At 55.0% G+C, this 12,147-nt stretch overlaps 1 protein-coding gene across 5 annotated transcripts in view; it reads right to left on the bottom strand.

The window, feature by feature from the left end:
* Positions 1-12,147, bottom strand: part of GARNL3 (GTPase activating Rap/RanGAP domain like 3) — a 162,051-nt gene that overhangs the window by 26,115 nt on the left and 123,789 nt on the right. For 4 of the 5 annotated variants that reach the window (XM_051854945.3, XM_051854951.3, XM_051854988.3 and 1 more), the window contains 6 exons: positions 10,628-10,673; positions 9,796-9,902; positions 5,787-5,902; positions 5,284-5,388; positions 4,275-4,349; positions 1,311-1,422 (listed from right to left, as the gene is read on the bottom strand). In XM_051854945.3, the coding sequence (XP_051710905.3) occupies positions 1,311-1,422; positions 4,275-4,349; positions 5,284-5,388; positions 5,787-5,902; positions 9,796-9,902; positions 10,628-10,673 (561 nt within the window). The remainder of the gene's footprint in view (positions 1-1,310; positions 1,423-4,274; positions 4,350-5,283; positions 5,389-5,786; positions 5,903-9,795; positions 9,903-10,627; positions 10,674-12,147) is intronic. The other variant, XR_016225287.1, reaches the window with a different exon arrangement.

Raw genomic sequence — 12,147 nt, 5'->3', positions numbered from 1 at the left:
CTTTGAGCACCTCACGTGGGCCGCGCTGCCCCTGCACCCCTCCTTATGGTCACAAGCCTCATCCCTCTTGTAATTCATCATTTTTCATTATTATAAACTATTTGCAGCTACTCAAAAAAAAATCGCCCTTACGTTAGAGAAATCCAAGGCAAAGATCACAGAGTTTCTAATTGTTTTGTAGTTTTTAAATTAAATATTTAAATTCTAGATTTATGAATTTTGAGTTATTTGCCTTTTCTTGAGTTAGTTGCAGATTTCATTCGGTTATGGGCGCATAGTTAAGACATGTATCATAAAGACAGGGTTGGCAGGAAATCCACAAGGGAGCACGGCTCGCCTCCCCGGGCCCACCACCCACGGCACCTGCGCAGCGCCTGGCCCAGCAGGTGCTGAGAGGAGGCGCTGAGCCAGGCTCTGGGGGAGGCAGCGCGGCTTGTGTAGGGGGTGGGGCAACGCTGCAGGTCCAGGCCCTGGTGTCACTCTCACAGTGCTGGCTTTGGGATTTCCTCGCGACATCACTGTGGTCGCAGGGACCGGGCAGCTGCCTCTGTGCAGCCTGAGGGCATGCCCTCTGGAGTCGCTGTCCCTCGGGCTTCCTCCGAAGCTGCAGGACAGGACCCGTACCAATGTTTAGCTCTTCTGTCACCGACTGGGAGTCTGGGATAATGCAAAGGGATGTCCTGCTAGGTAGGGACCACTCCATCCTTGGATCTGCGTCCTGCCCCAACCCGCACTCGCCAAGGGCAGGTCCCGCGACGGGGAGCTGACTGCCTCCCCAGGCAGGCCGACCCGTGGGGCTGGCAGGGAGCCTGGCGCTGGAGGCCTTGAGACCTGTCTCCCTGTCAGAATCTCTTTGTTTCTACAACCATCAGAAATGGGTTATCTAAGATTCTTCTTGTTTGTTTTAGACACCAGGTGCTTCTCGGATCAGATATATGTATTCTTTAAAGGCATCAAGGTGAGCATGTCCCCGAGAGAGTGGCTCTAAATAATGTGTCCTTGTTGATTTAAGGCAAAATGCTGGGACCATGTCAAGTACTGGCCAGAAACGAGACTGCTGCAGGTCTTTGGGTAGCTGTCGACTCATCAGATTTGGGGAGGAAATGCGCCTGCGTGGCTCACCCTCCAGCAAACGTGGCTCAGAAAATATTCCTTCTGCTTGCACTGAAAACAAGGGGTTGATGTGGTTAGGAAATGACACTGCTGACCTCACACTTCCAGCATAGAGGCAGTCGGTTGGCAGTCACCCGTCTTAGCAAGACTAGAGGTTACACACATAAAGACATTCGTAGAGGCAGCTACTCACTAACCATCCACTAGCAAGACGCCAGCATCAGTGGAAACCAGCAAGGCCTGGCCCCAGGGATCTGCACACACGGCTTCGTGGGGGAAATGACTGCAGAAACACTGGGGCTCCCAAGGCTGTGAGGCGACACAAGCATGGCAAAGTAAGTGCACCTTAGAAAACGCACGCACGGCCGCCCGTCGGGGGGGAACGCACACTTCCACGCCTGAAACAGTAACACAGACACGCAGCGGGAGTCCAGCACGCCAGACCCGCGGGCTCCCGGGTGGACTCCGGAAGAGACGTCTCCTTTCCGATGCACGTGCAACAGGAAGAGAGTGAGCGCCCACGTTTCGGGCACCCAGCCACGTCTCTGCATTACAGAAACGTTCCTCAAAGGCTGCTGGAGCCCTGGTGACGTTTTCTAGGGGGATGTTTCTCTTTAACACTCGAGTGGGGGTTGGGCCGAATGGTGCCCGTTTCTTTAGAGCATTCGCATCAGTTCAATATGAGAGGAAGTCCCACATTCTGCTATAAAAAAAGTCAGATTCCTGTGTTGCTGATTCAGCAAAATTATTAAACCATACACAGTGCAAGATGTTGATAATGTCTTCATAGGAAAATGCCTGTTGACCCACATAAAGCTAAGAACTCTTAAAGAAAATCTCTTAAAAAATACAAAATCCTTAAGAAATAAAAAAATCTGTGTGTAGGACAATGGCAGATGCTGCCGAGGTAACGCCTGCTGTCCCTCTACAGGACACACACCTTCCTCGAGTCAGGGTGAAGAGTGGGTGCTCCCCCGTGTGGCTCCGGGCTGCATGTGGGTGTGGAGTGGGCAGGGTGGCTTATTGGGTCTCAGTCACACCAGCGCTGTGGACATTTTCAACACTCAGTAAGTCCCCGCCAAACCAAATGGATTGGCCTCGAAGGACAAGGGACGTTTTTGCAGAGTCCCGGGGACAGGTTGAAGTCTTCCACCTTCACTTACATGCTCAGTCAGGCACAAGGGCCTGGTTAAGTCCCACTCGGGACTGGGGAGGAGCCGGTGTGTCTGCAAGCACCTGGCCAGCGTGGCCTCAATCAGAGAGAAGGGCTCCCAGGACTACCTTCGAGAGTGTCTCCGGGGCGGAGGGTAAATGCCACGTGTATCACCCCCATCCTAGACAAGCAAAGCAAGCCCCCCCTTTAGGAAACCCACGCGCCCCCACAGGGAACATTCCAGCTGCCTAGACAGGGCCTGCACTGGTGAGCAAAAGGCACCGGCCGTGTGGACATACTGTATAAGCTAGAAAGGGACAACACAGGTGCAGGCCACTGGCTGGAACAGCTTCTCCCCAAGACCTCTGTCGATTTTAGACTCGTAGCAGGAGGACATGAAAAGCAAAGCCAACACGAGTGCCATTCGGGAGACACACAGACGCCAGCACCTCAGGTGACACCAGGACCAGAGGACCCACGCTCAGAGCAACCATGCAGAGAGCTTCTTTGCTCAGAAGATGCGAGGGTCCTGGAGGACCCACAGAGGGGTAAGGGGGTCTCTGAAACTCTAGGAGCTGCACTCACTGTGCCATTTGCACATTTCCCTGGATTGGTGTGTGCAGTATCTGCTGATCTCACAGATTCGCAGAGGTGCTGATGGAGGTGGTGAGGCGGGAAGGGCTGGCGACACCCTCAGCGCCCCTGCTCTGAGGACTGGTGCTGTGTGCTCGGCCCCAGGCCCCTTCCACGGCGTGCAGGGCTTGGTCCAGATCCTGCAGGGCCAGGAAGTGGCCCGCAGGCTTCCTGTCTAAGCGCAAGACCTCACAGGCTCCTGGAAGAACACGCTCACGGTGCGCGGGACCACGCGTGCTGGGAGGCTGACGAAGCCCAGTTCCTGGGAACAGCATGCGGAACTCCGGCCTCTGCGGAGGCAATGGCACAGCCGACTCTGGGGTCCTCTAGAGCAGTGCCACGCCCCCGGACAGCTGTGAGCTGACCCCAGTAGTGAGAGCCGCTCTTTACAAATAAGGTACAATTCCACAGACTTCTGTTTTCCATCCACGCCTAAGAACTTCTTACCGAGAGTGCTACTGAACCTTACTGGGCTTCTGTATTTAGCAAACGCTTAGAAACACTGCAAATTCTTAGGCACACGAACAAGCAGACAGCAACTGCTGCAAACTTCGCCACCAGTCTTACATGGTTTGTGGTTTTTAGGGTCAGTTGTACTTTGAGCTCATCATTTCCTTGAGACTAGATTTTAAAACACGAAGGCTCAAGTCGTCTATACTTTTATCACTGAGGTACATGTATTCATCTGTCTTGTTCTTACAACACACACTTCTCTAGTGATGTGTCTGTGGATCTGTCCCATTGATGTAACCTTTACATATTCTGAAAGTAGGTTTTATGAGATCACGTGTACAGTAAGTTCATGTTGAAGTTTATTTATTTTTCTTTTCTAATCTTGATTATCACTGAGTTTTGTTTTCCTATGAGAAGTGGGAACAGGCTGGCTGCGTGAATGGTAGGTTCAGCAGTGGTTTGGCCCTGTGGTCCATTAGCATCACCTGGGAACTTGTTAGAACTGCACCCTCCCTGCCCTGCCCGGATCAGCAGCTCTGGGTTACTAAACCCACACAAACGCGGGGAGACTCTGCCCCAGAACCCGCCTGTCTGAAGTACGTCCATGGTCAGCAGCGCGGGAGCCACATGCAAGCTGGTGGGAGTCTGAGCCAGACTCCCGGCTCGGAACGTGCATGGGGCCAGGCTGCCCGGGGGCTGGAGCACATGCGAAGCTGGGGAGGCAGCGTGGAGACCTGCCCGGCTGCCCGGGCCCGGCCACTCAGGCCGCCAGCAGCGTGTGCATGCGGTGGACACGGAGCCCTGCGGAGGCTGTGGTAGGTGAGCTCTTCCCCTCCCTGCCCAAACCTTCTCCCAAGAGTCCAGGAACCTTGCTGAGGATGAAGGACACTCACAGGTCAACCTGAAGGGTTCATCAACTCACCTCCTTTTTGCAGATCCCCGAAGCTGCCAAGCTGGAGGGGGCGTCTCCTCGCACCGTGGACTTCAGTTTTAGTGCCTTACAGAACAGATAGGCCTGTTAAAGGTCAGTCCCGGGCAGGAAGGGAACCGCAGGATCGACCGTTGGGATGTGGAAGCAACATGTAACAGAACAGGGGCAGTTTCAGGCTAACGTTCTGGGTTCCTCCAACATTGCAGATGAGGGACCCAGGTGGCTGGATAAGGTGAAGCCCTGGCAACACCACTGCAGCCCCACGTGCCCCACACAGGTGCTGCCATTTCAGCTGGTCGCTGGATCACAGCTGTGAGTTCCCAACCATGGAGACGGAGCAAAATACACCTCCAGGTCTCTCCACAAACTCAGCATCTTTGGCAGGAGAGTCCCTGTGTTTGCAACCAAGGACCAAGATGGCAGAGCCCTGCAGCAATGCACCTGTTCGGGAAGAGTGGACTTCGTCTCTAAGCTTGCCCCATCACGTGCCCTTCCTTCCTCTACCTGCCTGCTGATCCTTATTTGTGAGGTGGGGCAGGGAGAGGCCTTGGCGCTCCTGGAGCTGAGAAACACCAGTGTCGGAGCAAAGGGAGGCCATTTTCCTCCCGAGCCTGGAGTCAGGGTGCGGCTGGGAGCCGCCTCAGTGGGATGACTGTCTCCAGGTTCCAGGGGGAACATTCAGGTCTTCTGTGACGGACACTGCCACTCCGAGCCTCCTCCTGCTGGGGAGGGGATCAGGGCGCAGCTCCCAGATTGGCTCCCTGCTTTTCGGACCCTTCCTGGGAGGCAGGCAAGTGGTCCCTGCTCCCTGGACAAGAGGGAGAGCAGGGCGGGCCCTGGACCACCTGCTGCAGGCATCGGCAGTCCCACCTCCGCAGGTGCCGTTTGTTCTCAGCGGTCCTGAGAGAGCACGGAGCTTTCACAGCAGAGCCAGACGTCAGGCCTTTGGACGGGACTGGCCGCCGTGAGTCTCACGCAGAGGTTTCCGGGTCAGACCCACCTGCCCTATTCTGACGAACTCTGCCTGGCGGGCCTCCTCTTTCTTCCGTGCTGACTTGGGCGATTCTGGCAAAACATCACTAAAGGATCGTCTGTTGAGCATGTTCTAGAACAGAAAAATGAGTTAGGAATTCCACAGATCTCCAAAAAATTCCCCGGCTCTCTCCACGGTCCCCAGTTTTGCCTGTCCACCATCTCCACGGCATTGGTAATGCTGGGTAGGATTACCAGGCACGGTCCAGGGACTGCTGACTGACATTCGTGCCTGCCCCTGCACTTGACCTCTGTAGGCCCTGGCTTCAGGAGCAGCACAGTCCCCCCCACAGACACCCCATGTCTCTCCCTGCAGGGACAGGGGTGGACACCAGCCTGTGTGGCCACAGTTCCATCCCCAGCAAGGACCAAGGCGATGCCTGGGCTTTTCTAACCAGGACCTGTCACTAGGACTTGCGGGCTCACCTCGGAGCCCACGTGGAGGAGAGAAGGCCGAGGACCCGGGGTTACCTTATGCAAATCCGGCATCAAATCCTGGTATAAAGATCGAATCAACATATCCAGTGTACGCCGGCGTTTCTGGGCGAAGGTGGGGGTTTCCAAAGTGGCTTTTTCACCATTAATTACTAAACAAACAAGTTGAAATGACAAACATTAATAGCTACTGAAGAACACCGTCTACCTTCTTAATACTGGTGTTACCCTTTTCACAGAATAAGACGTAAAAATCCCTCAAATGTCTCTGTGCAGGTCCACAGGTGCAACCCCCCCCCCCCCCCCCCCGGTCTGGTGGCTCTGCAAGCTCCCTGAACAAAGGGCCCACCCAGTGGCCCGCCCACCCATTCCACCCAGCCACCACTCAGCCCATGGGGCCCAATCACCTGGAAGCCGTTCAATGGGAGTGGATATATATTTGCTGCATTTTGTTAAGAGAATATAGCTGTCTCAGTGGAGCAGTGGGATTCTGGGCCTACTGGACGTTTCTTGTGGAAGGGAGCCGGGGTCTCAGTGGCCTCTTGGCATTAGGAGCCGGTCGAGCGGCACGGGCAGTTCCACGTGGGGGCCCGGCCAGGGAGTGCACCAGAGGCTGGGAGCCCAGGCTAAGGCAGCTGCCGATGTGGCTCACTCCGCTGCCAGCTGTGTGTTTTTAAGCAGATTGTTCAATGCTGTTGGTGCCTCGGTTTTCTACCTTGTAAAGTGGGTATAACCGTATTTCCTCCCAGGGTTACTGTAGCTTAAACAAGATGATGCAAGCAGCACCGTGTTAAGCACACTGAACGGAATCAACAGCAACTATTGATCTCCTCACACAGAGGGCCAGAGACGGCCAGTGGTCCCAGACTGGGAGGCAGAACCTTGTGGGGCCAGGCACTCCGCGGACAGGATCTGTGTGCCAGGGGCAGGCTGGGTTTGTGTGTGGCAAGACTCCTCTTGAGGAACATAGACCATGCATGTCTCTCACTTGTCTTCACATTTTTGTTTGTTTGAAAGGCAGAGACACAGAGACAGACAGACAGACGTCCATACACTCAGAGATGCACAGAGACAAGGCTATTTTTATTCTATGACTGGGAAATTTTTGTGTAAGGATTTCTTTTTTTTTTCCCTTAATACCTTAGAAAAATCTATTTAAAATGACTTGTTTGGGGGCTGGCGCTGTGGTATAGTGGATTAAGCTAATGCCTGCAGCACCAGCATCCCACATGGGCGCTGGTTCAAGTCCTGGCTGTTCTACTTCCAATCCAGCTCCCTGCTAATGTGCCTGGGAAAGCAGTGGAAGATGGCCCAAGTCCTTGGGCCCTGGCATCCATGTGGGAGACCTGGAAGAAGCTCTTGGCTCCTTGCCTCTGCCTGGCCCAGTTCTGGCCATTGAGAGTTCTGGCCATTGAGGCCATTTGGGGAGTGAGACAGCTGATGGAAGACCTCACTCTCTATGCGTCCCCCCCCCCCCCCATAACTCTGCCTCTCAAATAAAGAAAATCAGTCTTTGAAAATAAATAAATAGGGCCGGCACCGCGGCTCACTAGGCTAATCCTCCGCTTTGTGGTGCCGGCACACCGGGTTCTAGTCCCGGTCGGGGCACCAGATTCTGTCCCGGTTGCCCCTCTTCCAGGCCAGCTCTCTGCTGTGGCCCAGGAGTGCAGTGGAGGATGGCCCAAGTGCTTGGGCCCTGCACCCCATGGGAGACCAGGAGAAGCACCTGGCTCCTGCCTTCGGATCAGCGCGGTGCGCTGGCCCCAGTGTGCCAGCCGCGGCGGCCATTGGAGGGTGAACCAACGGTAAAAAAAGGAAGACCCTTCTCTCTGTCTCTTTCTCTCACTGTCCACTCTGCCTGTAAATAAATAAATAAATAAATAAATAAAATGTCTCGTTTGGTCTGAGTAAAAAAGATCAAGATTTTTACTGAAATGCGGTTTCCTGTTATCTCGGAGTTGTCCACCTTCCTCCCTCCTACTAAACCCACGTGGGAGCTCAAAGAACTCTGACCCCACGGCTCCCAGCCCGCTCTCCAGGCAGCAAGCCCCCGCCCTCCTGGCCCAGCACTGCCATGCGGCCTCTCTGCTTCTCCAGCTCCCGAAGCGCCCTTCTGCTCTATCTCCCTTTCACATCTTCAGCATGAGATGGGCGGAGCCCCACATCTCCACGTCACGGGTGTCCCAGGGTGCTGAAGACCCTTCCTCATTGGCTGGCTGCACGTATATGGACAGCCTCCGTGTGTAGCCGGGGTGGTCGCGGGGTCGCTGAGGGCTCCGTGACTCCACGGTGAAGGGCCTGCAGCACCTTTGCTACAGGTGCCCTACAGAGAGTGCCCACCTCATGAGCCCCAGCTTCCAGGACCTTTTGGCTCCCGGCTGCCAAACCTCCCCTCTGTTGCTGAGCCCGCCTCAGGTCGGTTCCCTCTCTGCTTGCTGGACTTGACCCGTGTGGACTCCACAGTTTTAAGACTCAGACAGATTTCACACAGAATTTCAGGTTTCTGGCTTGCTTTGAAAACTCAGACTGTCTGGCAACACCGGGTCACACCCCTGAAAGGCCGCCCAGCTCCCAGCCACCCTTCCTAACCCCTGCTTGGCCCACCTCACCCACTCACTTCCCTTCCGGCCCCTCTAGGCCTCTGAGCTTGGGTTCTTAGTTCTAGCAATGGGTGGAACGAGTGTGGACGGGAAGGGAAGCGACAACGTCATCTCCTTTTCGAGTGGCCGGTAGTGTCTGCTGCGCCGTTACCCACAGACCCCGGTATTGGTTAAAGTGTTGGAAGTTAACTCTGGTGGCCCAGCTGGGACTCCGAGCAGTACCTGCCACGGTGCCCTTCACGTCTGCACTGTCCAAAGAAAGGTTTGGAAGGAAGGGTGGCTATCCAGTGGCTTGGCTGAGACTGCCAGGCTGTGGTGACGGGGATTCAGCGACACCCATCCCTCTGATTGTCAGCTGCCGGGGTGGCCACACACGGGCCCTCTGTGCACCGCTGAGGGGTTCGTGTGCAGGGCTGCACAGGACATGCTGGGAGCCAAGAAGACAATGGAGGAACCACACGTTGTCTGCATGTTTCTTGGCCTGGAGAACTGAGTGGGAGAAGACTGGAAGCTGGGAGCCCCTGTCCGTGAAGGGCTCTGTGTAACTGTGGGCTCAGTCAGGGCGACCCTGGGGCCAGGGGACCCAGACAGACTCAGAGGACAGGAGCACTTCTGAATGCTCCAAGCTGCATGATGACAGTGACAGGACCAGCAAAGACTGTGTGTATGTGTGTGTGCGTGTGTGTGTGTGCGTGTGCGTGTGCGTGTGTGTGCTGCGGGGAGGGGGCGCCCGGCAGGAGATGGGAGGCAGCCAGCAAAGCAGCTGAGGGCCCAGTGTGCCTGGCCGAGGCCAGAAAGGCCTGACTGGCACTGGCACAGGGGCCGGCAAGACAACGTCCACGCAGAGGCCGCAGCGAGCAATCTCTAGTACTTGAATCTGACCACCAAGGGCACAGCTGCACCTTAGCCCTCCCAGAGATAGCCACAAGCAATATCCTGGGGCGGGGGTGTGTGTGTGGCCGGGCTCAGACCGGGATCTGGGCACGATCAGTGGAGCCCAGATGTCTGTCAACAGCTAGCGACGCGGGGGAGTCAGGGCCCACCCACCACATTCACATCCTGCCTGTCTGCTCTCTCACACATTCTTCCCTGTCCCTACAGACAGATCCTTCACCACGCTTCCCCCACCCACGTCCTTCTCTGACAAAGACGCGGATCCACGCAGAAACACACAGGGTCTCTGGAACGGCTGTGTCTGAACACGGGGTACAGCGTCACTTCGAGGCCCCACGGCACTGCTGAGTGGGCAGTGTGGATAAACTGCAGGGCGGCTGGGCAGATGTGGGTGCAGACGGGGAAACCTACTCAGCACCCATGAAGACTAATCGTGTGGCGTAGGGAATGCCTAAGCAAGGACGTCTCCTTGTCCAGCATCCCGGGGTGATCCGCCAAAACGCATTCTCACATAAAACAAGCAACAAAAGCATTTTAAAATGGAAACTTACATTTCACTAGCAAAAAGTCCCTGAATTCCTGGTGGTCTGTAAACACCGGTGGGGATGGCAAGGGTGGGCCGAAGAGTGGGACGCTTTCTTCTGAGAATATTTTCAGCCTACGTGGAGAACATTCTAGAATCAGTGGTTTTTCTTCGAAGGTCACCAATACCTGGTGCACCACAGCAGGAACTGACACCACTCTCAGCCCTCCTCTCCATCTTGGCCAAAGCTCTGTAAGTCAGTGCAACCCACAGGCCGTGGGCAAGGCCAGGGACCCGGGGGATAACAGCCATGGCCACTACTGAGCACCCGCTGCGTACCGGGCAGTGTGCTGGGCATTTGAGGGAACAGCAGTGACTGATTCTCAGCAAACCTGCTCGGGCGGTGCCACTGCCTTCGCCCTGCTTGAGGCCCAAGGCCCCGAGGAGATGAGCGCTTTTCACAGAGTCTCAGAGTTACTCCCGGCAGAGCTGGGCTCCAACCCAAACCTGTCTGCCTCAAAGTGCGTGCTCTTTTCACAATATCCTGATTCTTCTCCCGGATTAACTTTTGAGGACGGAAGGATGAACGGGCAAGGATGCAGCCCGGGAGAGAGGCTACTCCTGCCAAGAGTCAACAAGTCACATTTGTTCCCATCACTACGTACCGACGCATACTGGGTCTACGTACAGAGCAGCACTGCAGGGAGCAAAGCCTTGCTGAAGAATCGGTCACTTAGAAGAGGGCATCCATTTTGAATTGATCAAGAAACACGTACATTAAGAGTCCCACAACACTCATGCCAAATTCACAAGTAAACACGAGAGTCAGGACAGGCCACGGAGGTGAAGCCATCACCTACCTGTAGTTGTCGTTTTGTTGGTCATACCTCACTAAGGCAAAGATATCTGTGGGGATGGTTAAGGAATCTGATGCTTGCGGTCGACAGTCCGCGCTCCGAAAACCCCCGCGCGGATTCTTCTTGGCCTCGCCGTCATGGTGAGGGCCGCTGCGGCTCAGGCTGGACAGAACTGTGATTTGCATGTAAGACACAGCCCAGGGAAGACACGTGGAGAGCACAGTGACTACGCCTAGCGGACCCCACCCGTCGGGAAACGTCTCACACGCTGTCCTGCTTCAGAATGCCTGGCTCTGGCTCCCGACGCCCGGTTCCTGCTAACAAAGGCCCTGGGAGGCGGCAGTGATGGCACAAGTAACTGGGTTCCGCCAGCCCGGAGGGAGACCTGGATTCAGTTCCTGCATCCCAGCTTCGGCTTGGGCCAGTCCTGGCCACTGCTGGCATCTGGAGAATTCTTTCTCTCTCTCTCTCTCTCCTCCCCTCTCTCTCCCTCCACTCCCTTCCACTCCTTTGCCTCTCAAACAAGTAAAAAATAATTTAAAAAAAGAAGAGCAAAATAAATAAACATTAAATTAGGCATCCAAAGAGGCAAAAAGAGCAGTCCCCCTGCCTGGGAATGCAAACAAGCTCCCAACGTGAGATCAGTCATCTACTTCATCTCACGCATTTGAAAAGGAAGACAACACCAACAATGCCACTGGGCAGCTCCCTTCACCCTCTCCTGTCTGTGGGAGGTGAAACAGAACAGAGCAGAGCACAGCAAGCCACAGGGGCTGGTGGCAGCTGCTGAGCCGAGCCCATGTTGCTGCGTCAGGGTGCGCGCTCGGTCCGAAACAGCACAGCCATGCCCACCCAGCTTCTTCCTCCCCTCATAGCCTGCCCTCCGCTCCCCTCAGCTGGGGCTGTAAAGCCCCAGGTCCCCAGTGTTTCTGTTCTGAAGTCTGGGGAGTGGATCTGCGGGAACTGTCTGCTTATCCCTGTCCAGAAACAAACGTGCCAAGCCCCAAATCTAGAACTTGTAGCTAAGGGAAATTCTGCTAAACAACACTTGCCCCTCGGTCTCTTGTAAAGTCCCTGGCTTCTCTCTTGCTCCGTACTTGGAAGCTTTCCGCTCTACAAGAAGAACCACTCCAGAGGGGGGACCAGCAGTCCTGAATCCCAGCGAACAGGGCACAACGCGGCAGTAAGCAGGAAATGAGAACAGGAGAAAATAACCAGCAAGATGCAGGTGCATATGCTTCTTTCTTACCCTTGTGGAAAAAAACCTGCAATGTTCAACTTTTCCACACTTGCTCACTCTATTGTTGGGTTATAAGGGACAAATAAAAAAATATGGAGCAAAATTTCATGCAGATGCCATGAGCCACAGTGGTCCTGCCTCCAGACATTTTTACTGGGCCTTTAGGGAACTGGAGTAGGAAGACGGGCATCTATTCTAAAAATGCCCCAGCTGTCTTTTACTTAAGAGGGACAACTGTATGGCCACTACACCTTTGGGTTTTACTGGCATGGCCTGTGGCCTC

The sequence above is a fragment of the Oryctolagus cuniculus genome, chromosome 1, assembly GCF_051225735.1.
Source record: "Oryctolagus cuniculus isolate XC-2025 breed Fujian yellow rabbit chromosome 1, ASM5122573v1, whole genome shotgun sequence".
In the NCBI taxonomy this organism is placed as follows: domain Eukaryota; kingdom Metazoa; phylum Chordata; class Mammalia; order Lagomorpha; family Leporidae; genus Oryctolagus; species Oryctolagus cuniculus.
This window is presented reverse-complemented; position numbering and strand designations above follow the sequence as displayed.